The sequence below is a fragment of the Capricornis sumatraensis genome, chromosome 3 (assembly GCF_032405125.1).
Source record: "Capricornis sumatraensis isolate serow.1 chromosome 3, serow.2, whole genome shotgun sequence".
NCBI classification, from domain to species: Eukaryota; Metazoa; Chordata; class Mammalia; order Artiodactyla; family Bovidae; genus Capricornis; species Capricornis sumatraensis.
The window spans coordinates 180,001,202-180,022,540 of record NC_091071.1 but is presented as its reverse complement, the minus strand read 5'-3'; the positions used below and the strand labels follow the sequence as shown (position 1 = coordinate 180,022,540).

The 21,339-nt window shown below is 46.6% G+C and overlaps 1 protein-coding gene across 1 annotated transcript in view; it reads right to left on the bottom strand.

The window, feature by feature from the left end:
* SPATA21 (spermatogenesis associated 21) overlaps window positions 1-21,339 on the bottom strand; it is a 40,440-nt gene that overhangs the window by 1,821 nt on the left and 17,280 nt on the right. Inside the window, exons 9-13 of the mRNA XM_068968526.1 lie at window positions 18,641-18,712; window positions 18,402-18,519; window positions 1,664-1,839; window positions 761-990; window positions 299-373 (exon numbers count right to left, since the gene is read on the bottom strand). Of these exons, the coding sequence (XP_068824627.1) occupies window positions 299-373; window positions 761-990; window positions 1,664-1,839; window positions 18,402-18,519; window positions 18,641-18,712 (671 nt within the window). The remainder of the gene's footprint in view (window positions 1-298; window positions 374-760; window positions 991-1,663; window positions 1,840-18,401; window positions 18,520-18,640; window positions 18,713-21,339) is intronic.

Genomic DNA, 21,339 nt, shown 5'->3' with positions numbered 1-21,339 from the left:
CAGGGGGACGAGTTCCTGCCCTTGTGGGGCTCCTAGTCCGAAGCCTGGAGACAGTCATCTGAGGACACTCCCGTTCTGTGCTTGGAGAGTGCACAGAAGGTCTAGGCTTGCGCCCAGGCCACCTCTAGCAGGAAACCTGGCGCTCGGCAGGTTTCCAGAGCGAGTCTGCCTTCAGGGCTCTGAGGCCTGAGGGAGCCTGAGGCCTTGTGCTCTGAGAGCCGGTGGCACAGAGGCACAGAGGCTGAGGTTCTTGTTTATTGGCTTACCAGGCTGTGAAAGGAAAATCCAGCAGCAGTACCTGCCCGATGACCCTTCTGTCCGCAGGCAGGGTCAGTGGGTTCGAGCCGGCACAGAACTGAGACGGCCGGGTTCCCTGGGGGAGAGGCGGGAGAGAAGGTCAGGAGGGGGTGACCACCCTCTGCTCCAGTTCATCCCAGCAGGCCTAGAGAGGGCCGCTGCAGGCAGAGCTCACATCCACCCGGCTGCTGAGCCAGTTTCCTACTCCAAAAGCAGAATCAGACTCGGACAAAGAACTTGAGAGTTAAACCTGTGCGTGAGAAGGGCAGGAGGTGCCAGGGAGTCCTGGGCACCAAAAGGCAGACATACACTGACTCTGGAACAATCTGCCCGGCCCACAGGCTCTCGGAGACTAGTTTCTTCCCTCTTCTGTCCTTTCCCCTCTCTCGTCCCTGCAACAGCAGTGTCTGCATGCCCCTCCCGGAAGGCTGGATGCCCTTGGGTTAGGCCCGGGCCCTCTCACGCGGCAGTGGTCGGGCCTGCGCTGGGGCCTGCCGTGCCCTCGGGATACCCACCTGCCTCCCTGAGAGCCAGTGTGCAGGAGGGTGCTGTGTGTGTCGGGGCCCAGGCCACTGGAGGGGCACTGCTCCAGCACGTAGTGGCCGCCCTGCTTCCGGCGGACCGTCTTCTTGTCCAGCCGCGGGCAGAGCGGGATGCAAGGCACCTGGGCGTACAGGCTCTGCAGGTTGGCAGCTGGCAGCGGTGGAAGAGGCAGGAGGGGGGTGTTTCAGAGCACGCTCAGCCTTGGGAGCCAGGCCGACCCCTGGGAGAACCCGGCTCTGCCGCAGCAAGCTGGGTGGGTTCGGGCCACTCACCTGACCTCCCTGAGGTCAACCTCAGAGCTGACGAGGAGGATTTAAGGGAGCACAGGGTAAGGGCTGATAGCAGCTTAGAAAGGAGCACATGCCTAGACACTCGGAAAGCTCCTTGTCCACCCACTTGGCACACAGCAGGAGTCTGGCTTGCGTATAAACTACCCCCTCTGACCCATGTGAGCTGTGGGGCCTTAGGCAAGTTGCTTAAACTTTTAATTTTTTCATCGTAAACGCGTGGGGTATTAATAAACACATGATTGATATGTCTGGATTCTAGCACATCTGCAAAGGGTTTATCACAGTGAGTGACCCCAAGAGTGCTCAAGAAATGATGAGCTGGCATTGCTCAGCCCCTCTCCCCTCCCGGTCCAGGGTCTCGGGACCAGCTGTGCTCCCTGGGCTCAGGCTCAGGGTGAAGAGTGTGGGGCGGCTGAGCTGGGGGGGTGATCGTCAGCACACAGCTAGGCCTAAAGCAAGGAGCCGTGCCTTGGCCCCAGCTGCGGGAGCCCGGGGTGAAGCGGGGAGCCGCTGGGGGAGCCCGGGGCCCTCACCGTAGTTCTGCTGCTTCAGCCGGCTCAGGACCCTGAGGACTCTGCATTCAGGGATTTCCAGGGTGTCTGCCTGCGGGGGGCTGTAGGGAAGCTTCTTCCGGGGCCGCAGCCGCACTACGGCCGATTCTGTCTCCTGAGCCTTACAGGCGCCTTCCTTCAGCTTCCGCTGGTAGTAGCTGGGGAGGCAGTGCCGCCCAGCTCAGCACGGTGGCGCCTCCTTTCCCCTCCTCCTCCCTCTTCCTGAGCCCCTGTTCCGTCTGGCCAGCTCAGGAGCAGGGGCTCAGGACCTCTAGGTGTTCGTCCCGGCTCTGCCATTCACTTCTGTAGGCAACTTACTGCCCTGCCCCGAGCCTCAGTCCGCCCGTGTGAAGTAGGGGGAAGGGTTCTCTCTCCCAGTCACTGGAAGCCACCTGACTTCTCAGGTGGGTCGGTCAACGGTTTTTACAGGGTTAAAAACAGAGACTAACAAGACCCACTAAGCATTCAGCAGACTGGCCCACGGAAAGAGCTTGGTAAGCGTTCCCGTGAGTTCTGCCCCTGGTATTTTTACTTAGACGTGCGAATGCTTCGTAAGCCAGCTATGCAGTTCATTCCTGCTCATCTTCCAGATTTCAGCTTAAGGGCCATCTCTTCCAGGAAGCCCTCTCTCTCCCAGTAGACTGGCTGGGCTCCAGCTTATAGACCCCCTGACAACCTGTACTTACGCCATCACAGCCCACTTCACATTCCTAGCTCATCACTACGTCCCTTTTCCCCACTAGACTGCAGCGCCATACATACACTCACTCATTCAAATACGTATTGAGTGTTTGCTGTGTGCTGGTCACTCATCTGAGTGCTGGGGGAAGGGCAACACAGGCGATGCTTGTTTAAGGCCCTTGTGTCGTCTCCCAGCCCCACCTCTTACCAGCCATTGTCACAGCAACCACTTCTCTGTAGGCCTCAACCAGCTTTGCACAGGGACAGCCTGACGGGGTCTCACCTCAGACCGTACCTCCTGCTGCTTGCTGCAGACCTCTGACACGTATGCAGCCCAGAAGTGCAGGGGAATTAAACGGCTGTGAGGGGCACCCCCGACAAAGGAGCCAGCTCTGGGGTATACAGGCTTCTCGCGCTTCCCCTAAGAATTCTGAGCCACCACTGATAGTCCTCCTCAGGAGATCCTGGGTAGTTGACTCAATAGCACCTCCTCGTATTCACAACAACTCCTCTGTTCACACCCCTTCCCTCAATTCCGCTCCCTGGTATCACTTTCTGAATCAGCTTCCTAGGCCCTTATCTAGTCAAGAGTCAGATCCTGAACAAATAAAAATTATGGTCCTCATCTGAGTAGTGATGGGTGCTTTGAGAGAAAGTAAAAGCTGAGTAAGAGATAGTGATGAACTCCGTTGTTCAGAATCAGGGAGAGTCTCCAAGGTGGTGACATCTGAGCAGGAGGAGGGGGCAAGCTAAGGGGATGTCAGGAAGAGTCAGGCGGAGGGGACGGCTTGGGAAAGGCCAGGAGGTGGGAAAGAGTTGGTGAGCTCTGGGAACAGAGGGGGCGAGAGGTGGTGTGTGAGGGAGAAGGGGGTGGAGATGGGCAGCAAGCTGGGAGGTCCAGCCCGCCAGGGACTCCAGGCAGTGGTGAAGGGTGTCCGAGCTGCTCAGAGCAATGGACAGCCCTTAGGGCTTCAGCTGTTGGCAAAGCTGGGCCTCTGCCTGTCCCTACAGCCTGGAGCTGGGGGGTTTCATGAGGGTCACACACAGGAAATGAACTCCAGAGCCCTCACATGGAGACTGGGTCCAGATCCCTGTGTAAACTTAGGACCTGAGAAGGCAACATCCTGCATAAAAAGATGGACTAGAAAATGACTTCTCCCCCAGGAACCCATGGAGCTGATCAGAGGGTGTGCAGGCTTCTCAGTCTCAGCTTCAAAGGGAACTGCTTGCTCTCCCCTTCCGCTCCTTCCGCTTCTTACAGGCGTGAATGTGGACGTGTTTTGGTGAATTGGCTTAGGATCGACCCAGGGAATGGTGGGATGATCAGTGGGGAAGAAACTGGGTGCCTGAACAACTGCCTTCCTGCCTGCTTCCTCCAGACCATCCGTGTGAGAGAAATAAACCATGTTCTTTAAACTACAGTACACAGGTCTGTTGCTTAACCAATACACTAATCTAGAATTCTGCACCCAGCTGAACTATTCAGTAAGTGTGACAGAATAAGCACTTGGTAGACATACAAAATCTTAAAACTTTTGCCTCCCATGCATCCTTTCTCAGGAAGCTCCTAGAGGGCATGTTCTTCCAAAATGAGGGCAGAAACCACAAAAGAAAAGATATACATACGGGAAACAAGAGACCTGACACGGAAGAAAGGCAAACGTTAACGAAGATGGTGAACAGATCCCACAGTGGCAGTGCAACTCCCACGGCGGACAGCCAGCTTAGATGAGGCCACTGTAACTGTAACTACAGAAACATCAGGGGCTGGCATTCCCATACCTGCTGGCAGCTTTCTAACCCCCAGAACCTACTGGTGAAACATGCTTCCATAATTTTTTTTTTAAGCAAATCAAACCAAGAAAGAGTAAGCAAATCAAGAAAAGGTAAGACATGATCCAGTAGCCAGAATTCCCGTCGGAAGGAAGGAAGGAAGAATTTCTAGGATGACTACAGACTCCCAAGACGACAGCTGTCACAGGCCTAAAAGGAAATCAATCCAAAACTCAGAAGAATGGAGTTATTTAGAGAATGCTGCCAAGAAACAGAAGTTTTAGGAAGGTGCAAGAATTATCAATGAACACAAAGGAAAAAATAAGTCAGGGCTTCCCTGCTTGTCCAGGGAATGATGCCTTACAATGTGAAGGACCAGTTCAATCCCTGGTCTGGAAGATCCCGCATGCTACGGGGCAACTAAGCCCAGGCACCGCAACTACCGAAGCCCACGTGCCTAGAGCCTGCGCTCCGCAACCAGAGAGGCCGCCGGAACGAGGCTCATGCGCCGCAGCAAAGAACAGCCTCCTGCCCCTGCCACTCAGCCCTGCTCGCCACAACTGGAGAAAGCCTGCATGCAGCAACGAAGACCCAGCACTGCCCCAAAATTAATATTTCTAAGAAAGGCAATTGTTGACTCTGGGAAAATAAAACAAGAAAGAAAATTAAATCAGTAGTATAAATGCTCAGCTATGAATAACTGCATAGCCATAATATTAGAAACTGCAAATATTTAGTTAAAAAATGATAATATATTGGAACGGGGAGGAGCTGAGGGGATAGTTGTATCAGACAGCTAAACTCACCAGAACAGGAAGTCAGTAGACAAAAATCAATAACCAATACATTGTAGTGCATCTGTACCATATAGACATAAATGCCAAAAATACTCAAGAAGAAAGGAAGTCTGGAGAGGGTGTGGAGAAAAAGGGTCCACTTATGCTGTTGGTGGGGATGTGTACTGGCACAGCCACCATGAACAACAGTGTGGACGTTCTTAAAATGAAAAGTAGAGTTGCCGTATGACCTAGCAATCCCACTCCTGGGCATGTATCTGGAAAAGGTGAAAACTAATTGAAAAAGATACATGTACCCCAGGGTTCACAGCAGCACTATTTGCAATGGCCAAGACATGGAAGCAACCTAAATGTCCATCAAAAGATGAACGGATGCAGAAGATAAAATGTAAAGTGGAGCACTAATCTTAAAAGAATGAAATAACGCCTTTTGCAGCAACATTGATGAACCTAGAGATTATCACAGTGAGGTATAGCCAGAGAGAGACAGATACATATGGTAATCACTTACATGTGGGATCTAGAAAAGAATGATACAAGTGGACTTATTTACAAAGCAGAAAGAGATTGCTCTAAAGAGTCTGTGCTCCACCTCGCCCATCTCCCCTCACCCGTCAGCACTCATCTTTTTACTGTTAGTGTTTTGTCTTTTCCAGAATGTCATGTAGTTGGAATTATAAAGTATATAGCTTTTTCAGATCGGTTTTTCTCACTTCAGTTCAGTCGCTCAGTCGTGTCTGACTCTGCGACCCCGTGGACTGCCAGGCTTCCCTGTCTGTCACCAACTCCCGGAGCTTGCTCAAATTCATGTGCATCGAGCCACTGATGCCATCCAACCATCTCATGCTCTGTTGCCCGCCTCTCCTCCTGCCTTCAATCCCTCCCAGCATCAGGGTCTTTTCTAATGAGTCAGTTCTTCGCATCAGGTGGCTGAAGTATTGCAGTTTCAGCTTCAGCATCAGTCCTTCCAATGAACACTCAGGACTGATTTCCTTTACAATTGACTGGTTGGATCTCCTTGCAGTCCAAGAGACTCTCAAGAGTCTTCTCCAACATCACAGTTCAAGAGCATTAATTCTTCGGTGCTCAGCTTTCTTTATAGGCCAACTCTCGCATCCATACAAGACTACTGGAAAAACAATAGCTTTGACTAGACAGACCTCTGTTGGCAAAGTGATGTCTCTGCTTTTCAATATGCTATCTAGGTTGGTCATAGCTTTTCTTCCAAGAAGCAAGCATCTTTTAATATCATGGCTGCAGTCACCATCTGTAGTGATTTTGGAGCCCAAGAAAATAAAGTCTGTCACTGTTTCCATTGTTTCCCCATCTATTTGCCATGAAGTGATGGGACCGGATTGCCATGATCTTAGTTTTTTGAATGCTGAGTTTTAAGCCAGTGTTTTCACTCTCCTCTTAACTTAGTGACTGAAAAACAACAAATTCTACTGCATAGATGCAGCACAGCTAATTCATCCATTCACCTACTGAAGGACACCTTGGTTGCCTCCAAGTCTTGGCAATTATGAATACAACTGCTATACGCATCTGCGTGCGAGTTTGTGTGTGGCCTGAATTTTCAGCTTATTGGGGTGAATACCAAGGGGCACGATTGCTGGATCACGTCAGAGTTTGCTCAGTTTAGTAAGAAACCACCAAACTGCCTTCCAAAGTGGCAGTACCATTCTGCATTCCCACCAGACATGAAACAGGGCTTCCTTAGACCCCACATCCTTGCCCGCACGTGAAGACTGTCAGTGTCTGGGACTTCCACCGTTCTAACAGGTGTACAGGAGTATCTCGTTGTTTCAATTTTAAATTCCCTAATGACACATGATGTCGAACATCTTTTCATATGCTTGTTGATCATCCATGCATCTTCTTTGGTGAGGTGTCTATTCAAATCTTTTGCCTATTTCTTAACCAAGTTGTTTGAGTCCCTGTTATTTCATTTAAAAACTGCTTTGTAAATTTTAGATAACTGTTTTTATTAGATATGTTTTGAAAATATCTTCTCTCAGTCTGTGTCCTGTCTTCTCACTCTCTTGATATTTGGTGTTTTGTGTTGACATGTGCACTGACGCTACAAAACAATGGGGGGGAAAACCACCTTAGCATAAATCAAGGAAGCGGCACCAAACTCCTCTCAGAGTCACTGTATTCTTCGGTGCCAGGCCAGAGCTCACATGCTGTAACCAGAAGATTCTGCATGGTGCAACTAAAATCTGGCATAGCCAAATCAATAAATAATTTTTAAAAAAGAAATAAAAATGATTTCTGATTTAAAATACACTGAGTAAAAAAAGAAAAATCCTTGGTGAAAATGAAAATTATTAATTGTATTACACCTTGACTCTTGAGTACTTAACGCTTTATTATTCCATAAATATTCTTTTTTCTTGGCTGCACAGGTGGTCTTAGTTGCAGCACACCAGTGGTGAAGAACCCGCCTGCCACTGCAGGAGACATAAGAGACGTGGGTTTGATCCCTGGGTCTGGAAGACCCCCTGGAGGCGGGCATGGCAACCCACTCCAGTGTTCCTGGAGAACCCCATGGACAGAGGAGCCTGGCGGGCTACAGTGCCTCGGGCCACAAACAGTCAGAGATGACTGAAGTAACAGCACACACGCACGCAGGATGCTCAGTTGCAGCATTTGGGATCTTTTCAGTTGCGACAAGTGCAGCACGCAAACTCCTAGTTTCTGCGTGCGGGATCTAACTCCCCGACCAGGGGTCGAACCTGGGCTCCTGCGTTAGGAGTGTGGCGTTTCAGTCACTGGACCACCAGGAAGTCCCTCTATAAATATTCTTTTTAAAAAAATATTTATTTATTCGGGCAATAGGTCTTAGTTGCAGCATGTGGATCGACCAGGGATCGAACCCAGGCTGCCTGCATTGGAAACAAGGCATCTTAGCCACTGGACCACCAGGGAGGTGCCTATAAGCATCTTTAGAAGCCCTGCTGCTGCATACTATGATTGTCTTGAGGAAAAGCATGTGTGCCGTTGAGTTGTGGGCTACACTGGTCATTTGTTTTTACTTTTGAAGTTCAGAACCTGCCACCCCCACAATATGCCACTTTGGGATATTGGTTATTTTGGTTTTGTAGGTGTTTTTTGTTGGCTCTGTCACAAGGCTTGAAGGATCTTAGTTCCCTAACAAGGGATTGAACCCAGGCCACTACAGTGAAAACACCAAGTCCTAACTACTGGACCCCCAGGGAACTCCCATACTGCTTCTTTTGAATTAAAGGCACTTGATAAACTGTAGATGCAAGAGGGGTACACTGGCCTTCCTTTTTCTTTCTAAAAGCAGGAGATAAAAGTGCCATGTGAGAGGTACCTGCTCTATGGTAGGAGGAAGAAGCATTCTTATCACAGGAGATGAGGCGCAGAGGCCAAGAGAACGGTGTCCAGTTAGGTGGTGTTTTCCTTCAGCCTGCCCGTATGAGGTCCGGTGCACACAGGAGCCTAGTGGGCTACGTCCATCAGGTCGCAAGAGTTGGACACGGCTTAGCGACTAGACCATCGCCACCACGTCACTGAGTTACTTTTCTACAGTGACTACTCTTTGTTCAAGCTAGTATATAGGCACTTAGGCCTAGTCACTTCTTTGGGTCTCCATTTTTCTTGTGAGCGTTTTTCTTCTTTTGTACATGTAAATACATTTTATGCTTTTCTCCTGTCTTATGTCAGTCCCAGCTGAAAATCCTAACAGGACAGGGGAAAACTTCAGCTCCCATATGTTTATAACAAGGATGAGTTAGCACTGTCTGGGACACCCTCCTCCAGGGCGGGGGGAAAGGAGGGCTGCCCCTGAGAGATCCTGGGTCCTGACTAAACCAGCCGATGTTAGCATTTCCTACCACATCAGCCTCCTGGGTCTCTGTCTGTAGTGCCCGGTCAAGTGCTCACCTCAGATGCTAAGTTGTGTCCAACTCTTGTGACCCCATGGACTACAGCCTGCCAGGCTCCTCTATCCATGGGATTTCCCAGGCAATACTGGAGCATGTTGCCATTTCCTTCTTCCCGACCCGGGGATCAGACCCCGGGGTCAGCAATTGCAGGTGGCCTCCTGGGGGAGGTCCTCCTTGCTGGGGGACTCTTTACCAACTGAGCCACCAGGGAAGGCTGGCCAAGAGAGGAAGGTAATAATTCCCTCTTGTTCCTTTCCAAATTCAGATCAGCAGGGGAAAAAATTTAAGAATTAGTTATTTGGCATGAGACTTTTGCAAGTTTGGTTTTGGGTACCCCCTGGTCACTGATCCTTTCCGTCCCAGGCATGGCCTTCTCTGGTGGCTTAGACAGTAAAGAATCTGCCAGCAGTGCAGGAGACATGGGTTCCATCCCTGGGTTGGGAAGAGCCCCTGGAGAAGGAGATGACAACCCACGTCAGTATTCTTCCCTGGGAAATTCCATGGACAGAGGAGTCGAGTGGGAGTTAGTCCATAGGATCACCAGAGTCAGTCACGACTGAGTGACACTCCCAGGGACAGCTATTGCTTTCCCTTTTTTCTCATTTTCTGTCCTGAGTTCTTGGCCGTCTGCATGCCCGGGCATGCAGGTTGTCGGGCCGGTCTGTGTCTGTAGGTGGCCAGTTGTCAGCCTGGCAGCCCTGAGAATACACAGATGTCCTCACAGAATGTGGGTCACACTCCGTTTATGGCTAGTATCCTAGGGACCATCGACAGTTCACGAGATGAGGAGGTTATTTAAGGCTTTCTTTTAGCTGTCTTGGAGGTGACTCTGGATCTTGGGACGGCTGTATGTTTTGCACCCTCTTTGAAGATGCCTCTTGCATTTGTGGTTAAGTCATAAAAAGCTCATTAGTTTTGGTTTTGAGTCACTTGAAACAGGTATGCCTTTGGTTTTACAAGAAAAATAGAAAAAAAGTTTGGTACTGCCAGTAAAATTTACTGTTTGTACCAGCTGAAACCTGATAAGATGTTGAAGTGATTTTTTTAAAGGGATTATATGGTTAGAAGTTGGCCTGATATTCAGAGACTGTTTCCTAAGCTAAAATAAAACTACTGTACTCAGAGGGGAAAAAAAATTCTGAAGCCTTTGTGGAATGATTTATTAAAATATTCCAAAGCCACACAGCTCCAAATCTAGAACACAGAGGAGTCTTGCGATTTCCATCTGGAGACGGGAAGGAAAAGTCTTCTCCTTGATATAAAGAAACAAATCCAAGATAATGTACTGGATGGGCAGTTCACGCTTCTTGGTGCCATGCAAGCGGCAACCCAATTCTTTGAGAATTAAAAAAAAAACTGTCCTTGTCATGTAAAGTAACTCTTTAAAAAGACACCAGTGTGCCTCTAGGAGTAATTCCAAGCCAGTCTTACCAGTCCCAAAACCTCCTTATTGTCTCAAGGCTCTTTCAGACACTGTGAAAGGTCAGGACATTGGAAAGAGAACAGAACTTAGGAGGGGCATGCGGAACCGAAAGTCTTACAGCGCTTCTCCGCAAAAATTAGTAACAAGCTTTAGCCTTCTGGGCAACTGACATTAACTTGTTCCATCTGCCAGAAATATAATTTGGATCCAACTATTTTTTTTATAGACTAGTAAACTTCACATTGCTGTACCTACCTCATAACTAAGGCTCTAAGTGAAGCCTTGAGACCTGTCTTGGCACCTGTCTGTGTGTTCACATATGCATATGTGTATATTGGCGTCGTTCAGTCGCTCAGGCATGTCTGACTCTTTGCGACCCCGTGTATATATACAGATATATATAATATGCATGTAATGTTTTTCTACTCCGGACGGTATTGCTAAAAATTAGCTTGTAAGAGAGCTGTATTTAATTAGCTTAAGGAAAGAAAAAAAAAAACCTCTATAAAGCTGAGACTAGTCAAACAAGCACATGTTATCTCTACCAGATGTTTACCATTATAATGGTATGAACTCAATCCAAGAACAAAATGTATAATTAAAGTGCATTGCTCGATGTATGTCAGCCATGACAGTAAGTCTAAAGAAAAACAGAAGAGAGCGACATGCTGCGGTTCCTATGCTCCTCGCCATAGAGCGTTTGCCACTAGACCGTGCAGGGGAGACCTAAATCGAATCCCTTACAATCATACAGTGTAAGTGACAAATAGACTCAAGAGGTTAGATCTGATAGAGCGCCTGAAGAGCTATGGACAGAGGTTCGTAACACTGTACAGGAGGCATTGAACAAGAAGATCCCCAAGAAAAAGAAATGCAAAAAGGCAAAATGGTTGTCTGACCAGGCCTTACAAAGAGCTGAGAAAAGAAGAGAAGCTAAAGACAAAGGAGAAAAGGAAATACCCGTCTGAACGCAGAGTTCCAAATCATACCAAGGAACCATAAGAAAGCCTTCCTCAGTGATCAATGCAAAGAAATAGAGGAAAACAATAGGATGGGAAAGACTAGAGATCTCTTCAAGAAAATTAGAGATACCAAGGGAACATTTCATGCAAAGATGGGTTCAATAAAGGACAGAAATGGTATGGACCTAACAGAAGCAGAAGATATTAAGAAGAGGTGGCAAGAATACACAGAAGAACTGTACAAAAAAGATCTTCATGACCCAGATAACCACAATGGTGTGATCACTCACCTAGAGCCAGACATCATGGAATGCGAAGTCAAGTGGGCCTTAGGAAGCATCACTATGAACAAAGCTAGTGGAGGTGATGGAATTCCAGTTGAGCTATTTCAAATCCTAAAAGATGATGCTGTGAAGTGCTACACTCAATATGTCAGCAAATTTGGCCACAGGACTGGCAAAGTCACTTTTCCTTCCAATCCCAAAGAAAAACAATGCCAAAGAATGTTCAAACTACTGCACAATTGCACTCATCTCACACGCTAGCAAAGTAATGCTCAAAATTCTCCAGGCCAGGCTTTAACAGTATATGAACTGTGAACTTCCAGATGTTCAAGCTGATTTTAGAAAAGGCAGACGAACCAGAGATCAAATTGTCAACATCCACGGGATCATCGAAAAAGCAAAATAGTTCCAGAAAAACATCTGCTTCTGCTTTATAGACTGTGCCAAAGCCTTTGACTGTGGATCACAACGAACTGTGCAAAATTCTTAAAGACATGGGACTACCAGACCACCTCACCTGCCTCCTGAGAAATCTGTATGCATGTTAAGAACCAACAGTTAGAACTGGACATGGAACAACAGACTGGTTCCAAATCAGGAAAGGAGTGTGTCAAGGCTATATACTGTCACCCTGCTTATTTAACTTATATGTAGAGTACATCATGAGAAACACTGGGCTGGATGAAGCACAAGCTGGAATCAAGATTGCCGGGAGAAATATCAATAACCTCAGATATGCAGATTAATACCACTCTTATGGCAGAAAGTGAAGAATTAAAGAGCCTCGTGATGAAAGTGAAAGAGGAGAGTGAAAAAGTTGGCTTAAAACTCAATATTCAGAAAACTAAGATCATGGCATCTGATCCTATCACTTCATGGCAAACAGACGGGGAAACAGTGGAAACAGTGAGATTTTATTTTCTTGGGCTCCAAAATCACTGCAGATGGTGACCATAGCCATGAAATTAAGACGTTTGCTCCTTGGAAGAAAAGCTATGACCAACCTAGACAGCATATTAAAAAGCAGAGACATCACTTTGCCAACAAAGGTCCATCTAGTCAAAGCTATGGTTTTTCCAATAGTCTTGTATGGATGTGAGAGTTGGACTGTAAAGAAAGCTAGCACCGAAGAAGTGATGCTTTTGAACTGTGGTGTTGGAGAAGACTCTTGAGAGTCCCTTGGACTGCAAGGAGATAACAACCAGTCAATCCTAAAGTATATCAACCCTGAATATTCATTAGAAGGACTGACACTGAAGCTGAAACTGCAATACTTTGGCCACCTGATGCGAAGAACTGACTCACTAGAAAAGACCCTGATGCTTGGAAAGATTGAAGGCGGGAGGACAGAAGATAAGATGTTTGGATGGCATTTCGGACTCGATGGACATGAGATTGAGTGAGCTCCGGGAGTTCGTGATGGACAGGGAAGCCTGGAGTGCTGCAGTCCTGGGGTGGCAAAGAGTTGGACACGACTGAGCAACTAAACTGAACTGAATGTTCTTTGCTTCTGTGATTTCTTTTTAAATATATATATATATACTTTAGTATTTTGGCTGTGCTGTGCAGCATACAGGATGTTTTGCTGACCATGGATCGAACCTGGGCTTCCACAGTAAAAGAACGCAATCCCAGCACCTAATATATATGTATTATATATGATGATATATACTCCCAATAATTATATATAATATAAATTATAAAATATATATGTATGAACCATTTTGCTGAAACTAACACAACATTATAAATCAACTACACTTAAATAACAAAACAATAAATCAATTTTAAAATAATTTAGCCATGCTTAATGAGACTAGACTTATTTTCCCAAACAAATTGGTCATACTTTGATTTTCTTTGAAAAAATTGGCATTATTGTGGAGAGAAACATTCTATGTTTCAACAAAAGCTGTCACACCCTTGTCGGTCGCAGGACAGTTCACTCACTTTGAGCCTTTTGTCCTCTGTATAAACTGCCTCCTGCCACTTGGCATATCGTGTCTGTAAGCTTGTCTTCCTCCCACCTTCCTGAGCTGGCATCACTAAAAACTAGGACTGCCCTTCCCCCAGTGCCCTGCAAGATAAAGCAACTTAAACTTCAAAAGGAAAAGCTCACAAGAGATTATGTATAAAAACCTGAATGCCTGCTGCTGTTAGTTCACTGGAACACCCAGTGCCATCACCAAAGACTTTTGAACTGCAAGCCAGAAAATTCCTAAGAACCCCCAGAGAGCCTCCTTTTTTTTTGGCTGAGCCTCAGGGCTCACAGGATCCCAGTTCCCACAATCAGGGATTGAACTCGTGCCCGCTGCAGTGGAGTACAGTCTCAGCCACTGGACTGCCAGGGAAGTCCCTCACTCAAGAATCCTCGAAACTAACTGCCCTCTGGACTCAAAAACTGAGTTCACAATTTGTTCCCATTAACCTCTGTTTCTCTTTTGTTTTCAAAGAAATGTTCCTCATTAAATGCTTGCTCCAAAAAGTAAAAAAAAAAAAAAAAAAAAAAATCCATGATATGTGGCTATTAAATGAAAGAACTATTAAATGCTTTTTCCAATTACATATTTGTGTGATGACTTATTTCTTCATATTCTTCAACTGAAAAAACAGATTGCAACAGATTGAATGCAGAAGCAGATAAGAAAATCCAGCCAACTTGTTTTACTCCAGATGCTGAAGAGATTCTCGATACTGTAAAGCAATGACATTCTTCTCATTAACTTTTTTGTTTTGGAAAGTACTGTTATTTTTTATTTAAAATGTTTTTGATTAACACGTAATGGGGTTCAGTTCAGTTCAGTTCAGTCGCTCAGTCGTGTCTGACTCTTTGCGACCCCATGAGCCACAGCACACCAGGCCTCCCTGTCCATCATCAACTCCTGGAGTTCACTCAAACTCATGTCCATTGTGTCAGTGATGGCATCCAACCATCTCATCCTCTGTCATCCCCTTCTCCTTCTGCCCTCAATCTTTCCCAGCATCAGGGTCTTTTCCAATGAATCAGCTCTTCACATCAGGTGGCCAAAGTATTGCAGTTTCAGCATCAACATCAGTCCTTCCAATGAACACCCAGGACTGATCTCCTTTAGGATGGACTGGTTGGATCTCCTTGCAGTCCAAGGGACTAAGAGACTTCTCCAACACCACAGTCCAAAAGCATCAATTCTTCGGTGCTCAGCTTTCTTCACAGTCCAACTTTGACATCCATACATGACCACTGGAAAAACCATAGCCTTGACTAGACGGACCTTTGTTGACAAAGTAATGTCTCTGCTTTTTAATATGCTGTCTAGGTTGGTCATAACTTTTCTTCCAAGGAGTAAGCGTCTTTTAATTTCATGGCTGCAATCACCATCTGCAGTGATTTTGCAGCCCCTCAAAATAAAGTCAGCCACTGTTTCCCCATCTTTTTGCCATGAAGTGATGGGACCAGATGCCATGATCTTAGTTTTCTGAATATTGAGTTTTAAGCCAACTTTTTCACTCTCTTCTTTCATCAAGAGGCCTTTTAGTTCTTCACTTTCTGCCATAAGGGTGGTGTCATCTGCATATCTGAGGTTATTGATACTTCTCCCGGCAATCTTGATTCCAGCTTGTGCTTCATCCAGTCCGGCACGTCTCATGATGTACTCTGCATATAAGTTAAATAAGCAGGGTGACAATATACAGCCTTGACGTACTCCTTTTCCTATTTGGAACCAGTCTATTGTTCCATGTCCAGTTCTAACTTGCTTTCTGACCTGCATACAGGTTTCTCAAGAGGCAGGTCAGGTGGTCTGGTATTCCCATCTCTTTAAGAATTTTCCACAGTTTATTATATTCCTCACAGTCAAGGGCTTTGGCATAGTCAACAAAGCAGAAATAGATGTTTTTCTGGAACTCTCTTGCTTTTTCAATGATCCAGCAGATGTTGACAATTTGATCTCTGGTTCGTCTGCCTTTTCTAAAACCAGCTTGAACATCTGGAAGTTCACGGGTCACGTATTGCTAAAGCCTGGCTTGGAGAATTGTGAGCATTACTTTACTAGCATGTGAGATGAGTACAACTGTGTGGTAGTTTGAGCATTCTTTGGCATTGCCTTTCTTTGGGATTGGAATGAACACTGACCTTTTCCAGTCCTGTGGCCACTGCTGAGTTTTCCAAATTTGCTGACATATTGAGTGCAGCACTTTCATAGCATCATCTTTTAGGATTGAAATAGCTCAACTGGAACTCCATCACCTTCACCTCCACTAGCTTTGTTCATAGTGATGCTTCCTAAGGCCCACTTGACTTCACATTCCAGAATGTCTGGCTCTAGGTGAGTGATCACACCATTGTGGTTATCTGGGTCATGAAGATCTTTTTTGTATAGTTCTTCTGTGTATTCTTGCCACCTCTTCTTAATATCTTCTGCTTCTGTTAGGTCCATACCATTTCTGCCCTTTATTGTGCCCATCTTTGCATGAAATGTTCCCTTGGTATCTCTAATTTTCTTGAAGAGATCTCTAGTCTTTCCCATTCTATTGTTTTCCTCTATTTCTTTGCATTGATCACTGGGGAAGGCTCTCTTATCTCTCCTTGCTGTTCTTTGGAACTCTGCATTCAAATGGATATATCTTTCCCTTTCTCCTTTCCTTTTCGCTTCTCTTCTTTTCACAGCTATTTGTAAGGACTCCTCAAACAGCCAGTTTCCCTTTTTGCATTTCTTTTTCTTAGGGATGGTCTTGATCCCTGTCTTCTCTAGAATATCACATAGCTTATCTTTGTTAAATAGATGTTTATTTTTTAGATCTCTCAGTCTTAAATTCAAATATAAAAAATAATATCAGATTTCCTAGATCAAAAAGTTTCAGAACTACAGCTCTGAAGAAACTCTTGCTCAGGTGTCCCAGGAGACAGATACAAAACAGTCACACTGTTTCTACCATGGCTGGAAACTGAACATAGACCTAATGTCCATTTGCTGATCAAATAGGTTATATCGTGCTATAGTCATGGGCTTCCCAGGTTGCTCAGTGGGTATAGAGAATCCACCTGCAGTACAGGAGACATGGGTTTGATCTCGGGGTTGGGAAATCCCCTGGAGGAGGGCATGGCACCCCACTCCAGTATTCTTGCCTGGAGAATCCCAGGGGCAGAGGAGCAGGCAGCTACAGTCCATACGGTCACAGGGAGTTGGACACGACTGAAGCAACTGAGCACACACACACGCACAGTCAGGCTGTGCTGCAACTACGGAGCTGGCACGCTGCAACAAAAGATCCCACTTGCTGCAACTAAGAGCTGACACAGCCAAATAAATAAATAAGATTTGTTTTTAAATGTTAAAGTGTGGGGGGAAAGGCATTATGCTGAGTGAAGGGAGCTGGACACTGAAGACTGTACTCTGTATGTTTCCATTTATATGAAGTTGTAAGACAGACAAAACCAATCTGTGATGGAAAAAAAGTAAAAGAAGTGTAGTTTCAGGGACCAGCTGGGAAAGCTCATGAGGGCAGTTTCTGGAATGATAGTAAAATTTTGTATGATTTGACAGGGGCTCAGGTTGCTGGGGTGTGGGAATTTGTTGAGATTCACTAAATGATACACTTGAGATCTGTGCATTTCACCAAATGTACATTATATGAATCTCAAAAGATAGGGGTGGGGAAGCTCTGTGCAAATATTGATCATTAGCTGATGATATATTTTGGGTTGGCCAAAAAGTATGTTCAAGTTTTTCTGTAAGATGTTATGAAAAACCCAGCAAACTTTTTCCCCAGCCCAAAATACTGACGTATTTAGAGGGAAATGACTATAATTTACTATAAAATGAAATAAAAAATAATACAGATTAAAGAATAGAGGGATGGATAGGTAAAAGAATGGCAAAATGGCAACAGTAGAATCTAGGCGGTGGGTATCTAACTGTTAACTGTAAAATTCTTTTAACTTTGCCATACATTTGAAATTTTCAATGAATGACATGGAGAAAAATAAGCAGTGAGATTTTAAAACAAAAAGCAAATGAATAAGGGTTGGTTCTTGTTACGAGAGAAAGTACTCTGTGGTTAGGGTAGGGCACTCAGGGGCTTCAAGATGATTGGAAATTACCTATTTTTAAACTGAAGAAATGGATACATGGGAATTTGTTTTATTGCTTTTCAAATTATACATTTGCCATCTTCAGGCTGTATATGTTTAGTGATTTAGAGATGCTGGAAAGAAGACAGATCGCTTGTCTCTGGGGTTTGCTAAGTTGGTGTTGCTGAAACACATGTAATCATTCCCCCTCTTCTGGCCCCTGCAGAAAGGGCCTGGTCTGTGGTAGGAAAAAATTATCCAATTTTCTCAACAACAGAGACAAGCCTCTGTGCGCTGCAAGAGCGACCCTTTGCTTCTACCCATCAAGTGTTCATGTCATTTTTTGGTACACAGCCATCTGTTTCTTAGATGAGAAAGACCATCCACCAGCCCACTCTGGAAATGTGGGGAGGCTTCCATCTCTTGTTGTCCAGCCCAAACAGGCTCTGTCACATTTTCTTTCTGGGATTGCTATATGTGTACTGCAAGAAGGTATTCCTCTTGCTGCTGAGGTTGCAAAACAAGGAGGGTAATGAGTAAGGGCCGCCAGTTGCCATCCTTCTCACTGTGGGAAGAGCCTAGCTGAGCTTGAAGCCAATGCAGAGATAAGCACGAGAGATAAAGCCTGAATGGTATCAGCTGGTCTCCTGGATCCAGCCATTCCTGAAGCCCTGAGCAGTGACGTGAGCCAGTACATTCCCCTTTTGCATAAGCCAGTTTTATGTGTGTTTTGCTTACAACTAAGAGTCCTAACTATCCAAAATCCTCCACTGCCAAAAGGCTAGGTGCTATTTTTGTGCCTACAATCCTCCACACACAACCACCAGACCTACTCACCTGGTGATCTCTTCTAAAGCTCCTTCGGGTAAGGCCAGCATCTCCACCAGCAGGGACAGGATCTCAAAGAACAGAGTGTGGGGGTTTGAAGGAGCCATGTCCATCAGGGCATTCTGTTCTGGAGACATGGGATGGTGGCTGCCGTTACCATTTGACACCCCGGGATGCCCAAGCCCCCTACTAGCCACCTGCCCCCCCACCACCCCAGCTCTGAGTGCCCCGGGCTCTCCCCTGCTCACCTACAGAGCAGAAGAAGCGCCTGGTGTCTGTCATCACAGTCAAGAAGTCTTTGAAGTTCACGTGACCATCTCCTGTGGGGGCAAGAAGAATACAGAGTGGGCAGGGGCCTTCCAGAGCAGGCTCAGACACTGCAACCCAGGCAAGGCGATTAGCATTTACTTGTTGGAGTTGATTATAAAAGTAACACACAGTCGATGTAGAAAGTGCAGGACACATAGGGAAGTAGAAGGAAAAAAATTAAAATCTCCTGGGTTAGAGGCTCCCAGAAGGTTCTAGAAGCAGCAATCTGAGTTCATGTCACTCACTATCTCTGTGACACTGCCAAAGTCTCTTAGCCCCACTAAGCCTTAGTTTTCTCATAACGCCTTTCTCAAGGGAGAGAAATGGAGGCAATGTGCTTAGAATAAGGCCATGCACACAAACACATGCTCAACAAATGTCAGCAACTCTTATTACAGTCTGTTAGTCTTGCATGAGCACATATCTTTACCTACAGTGCTCCCATTGTGGCCTTCAAAGTCCTGCTAGACTCGCCTGTCAGCTGTCTGCAGCCTCACCAGGTACCAAGCTCCCCTAGCACTAACCTGCTCCCACCAGGGGCCCTCCTCCCCCACCCCGGGCCTTTGTACGTGCTGCGCTCTCATCTCAGAATTCTCTCCACCACACGCTAACTCTTCGTGTATTTGTTTTTGTTTCTTGTGGCCATGCGATGCAGCTTGCAGGATCTTAGTTCTGCAACCACAGACTGAACTCTGCCCCCGAAAGTAAAAGTGCCAAGCCCTCACCGCTGGACCACCAGTGAATTCCCTCCAACTCTTTCCCTTAATGCTTCCTTTGACCACCACTTCCTGAGGGAAGTCAGACCAGTGTAGGTCAGAGTCCCAGTTGAACATTCTCATAAGACACTTGTACTTCAGCCACACACTCATAAGACCTGGGGTTTCACAGAAGCTCTGGTAGACAGGCACTGGGTGTTTTATTCTGTATTGTGTCCTCAGGGCTTAAAACAAAGAGGTGCTTGGGAAATGCTCTCTCAGCTTTGTTATTAATGTTCAGTCGCTAAGTTGTGTCCAGCTCTTTGCAACCCCATGGACTGCAGCACACGAGTCTCCTTTGTCCTTCACTATATCCTGAAATTTACTCAAATTTAGGTCCATTGAGTCAGTGATGCCATCCAACCATCTCATCCTCTGTCGTCCGCTTCTCCTCCCTTCAACGTTTCCCAGCATCAGGGTCTTTCTCAATGAGTCAGCTCTTCACATCAGGTGGCCAAAGTATTGGAGCTTCAGCTTCAGTCCTTCCAACGAATATTCAGGGTTGATTTCCTTTAGGATGGACGAGTTTGATCTCACTGTAGTCCCAGGGACTCTCAAGAGTCTTTTCCAGCGCCACAGTTTGAAAGCGTCAGTTTTTTGGCACTCAGTCTTCTTTATAGTCCAACTCTGACATCCATACATGACTACTGGAAAAACCATAGCTTTGACTAGACGGACCTTTGTTGGCAAAGTGACGTCTCTGCTTTTTAATATGCGGTCTAGGTTTGTCATAGCTTTCCTTCTTTTAAAGGAGCAAGCATCTTTTAATTTCATGGCTGCAGTCACTGTCCACAGTGATTTTGGAGCCCAAGAAAATAAAATCTGTCACTGCTTCCACTTTTCCCTCTTCTATTTGCCATGGAGCTATGGGACCAGATGCCAGTCCTCTCAACCGCTTGACAAATTAACGAATGGTCTCTAATCCTTAAAGTCCTCCTTGGGGCGGGGGGTGTGGGGAGCGGCAGGCGCTGATACTCTAATCCCCTTGTCACTGAGGAGGCCTGAGGCACAGACAAAGCAGGCCGTTGCCTGGGATCACCCAAGGACCAAGCTGAGGCCAATGCCTAGCCCAGCTTGAGTGAGGACTCACTCTCAGACAGTGATGGAGGAAGCAGGTCCACACTCAGGGGTCCGGAGCCCAGGCCCCCACCGCTCTGCAGTGTTCCCTGCATCTAGCCAACCAAACCACGAGGGACAGTGCTCCTCATTCTGTGCCCTATGCCCTGTGTGCAAGTTATTTCTGCCGGCAGGAACGCCCTTCTTCTCGTCCTGCCTAACTCCTGCTTGCTCTTTCGCCATTTGGCTCAGGCATCACCTCCTCCAGGAAGCCTTCCTCCCTTATCCCTTATCCAAGCCACCGGGAGCACTGCTGCCTTTGGCAACTCTTCCTTCTGCGTCATGACTGTGCGAACATCTCGAGGGCAGATCTCACAGGCCTTACACATCCCTTTATGCCAGTGCCCAGCACAGGAATGGGCACACCACCGGCAGCTAAAGTACATTGAGAGGATGGACGAGACCAGTGGTCAGCGTCTCCTGGGTGCAGTCTGTGTGCCGCGTGCAGTGCTCCGTGCTTTGCCTGGGTTACCTCATTCGATCTTTTCTGCAGTTCAGGGAGATGGGTAACTGCTGTGAGCCCCATTTTACAGGCGGGGAAACAGACGTGATGAACTTCAGTGACCTGTCCCAGGCCATACAGCCGGTAAAACGAGTGGCCAGGTCACGGAGGAATGTCCGATGGAGCACACATAATGTCCTGGAGGAGTGATCTCAGAGATAACCTACATCTTAGGGTCAGGAACTAGGTCTTGGTCATCTCTGGGTCCCCAGAACCTGGCACTGCGTAGGTCCTCAGGAATCACTTACTTTGGGAGCCAGAACCA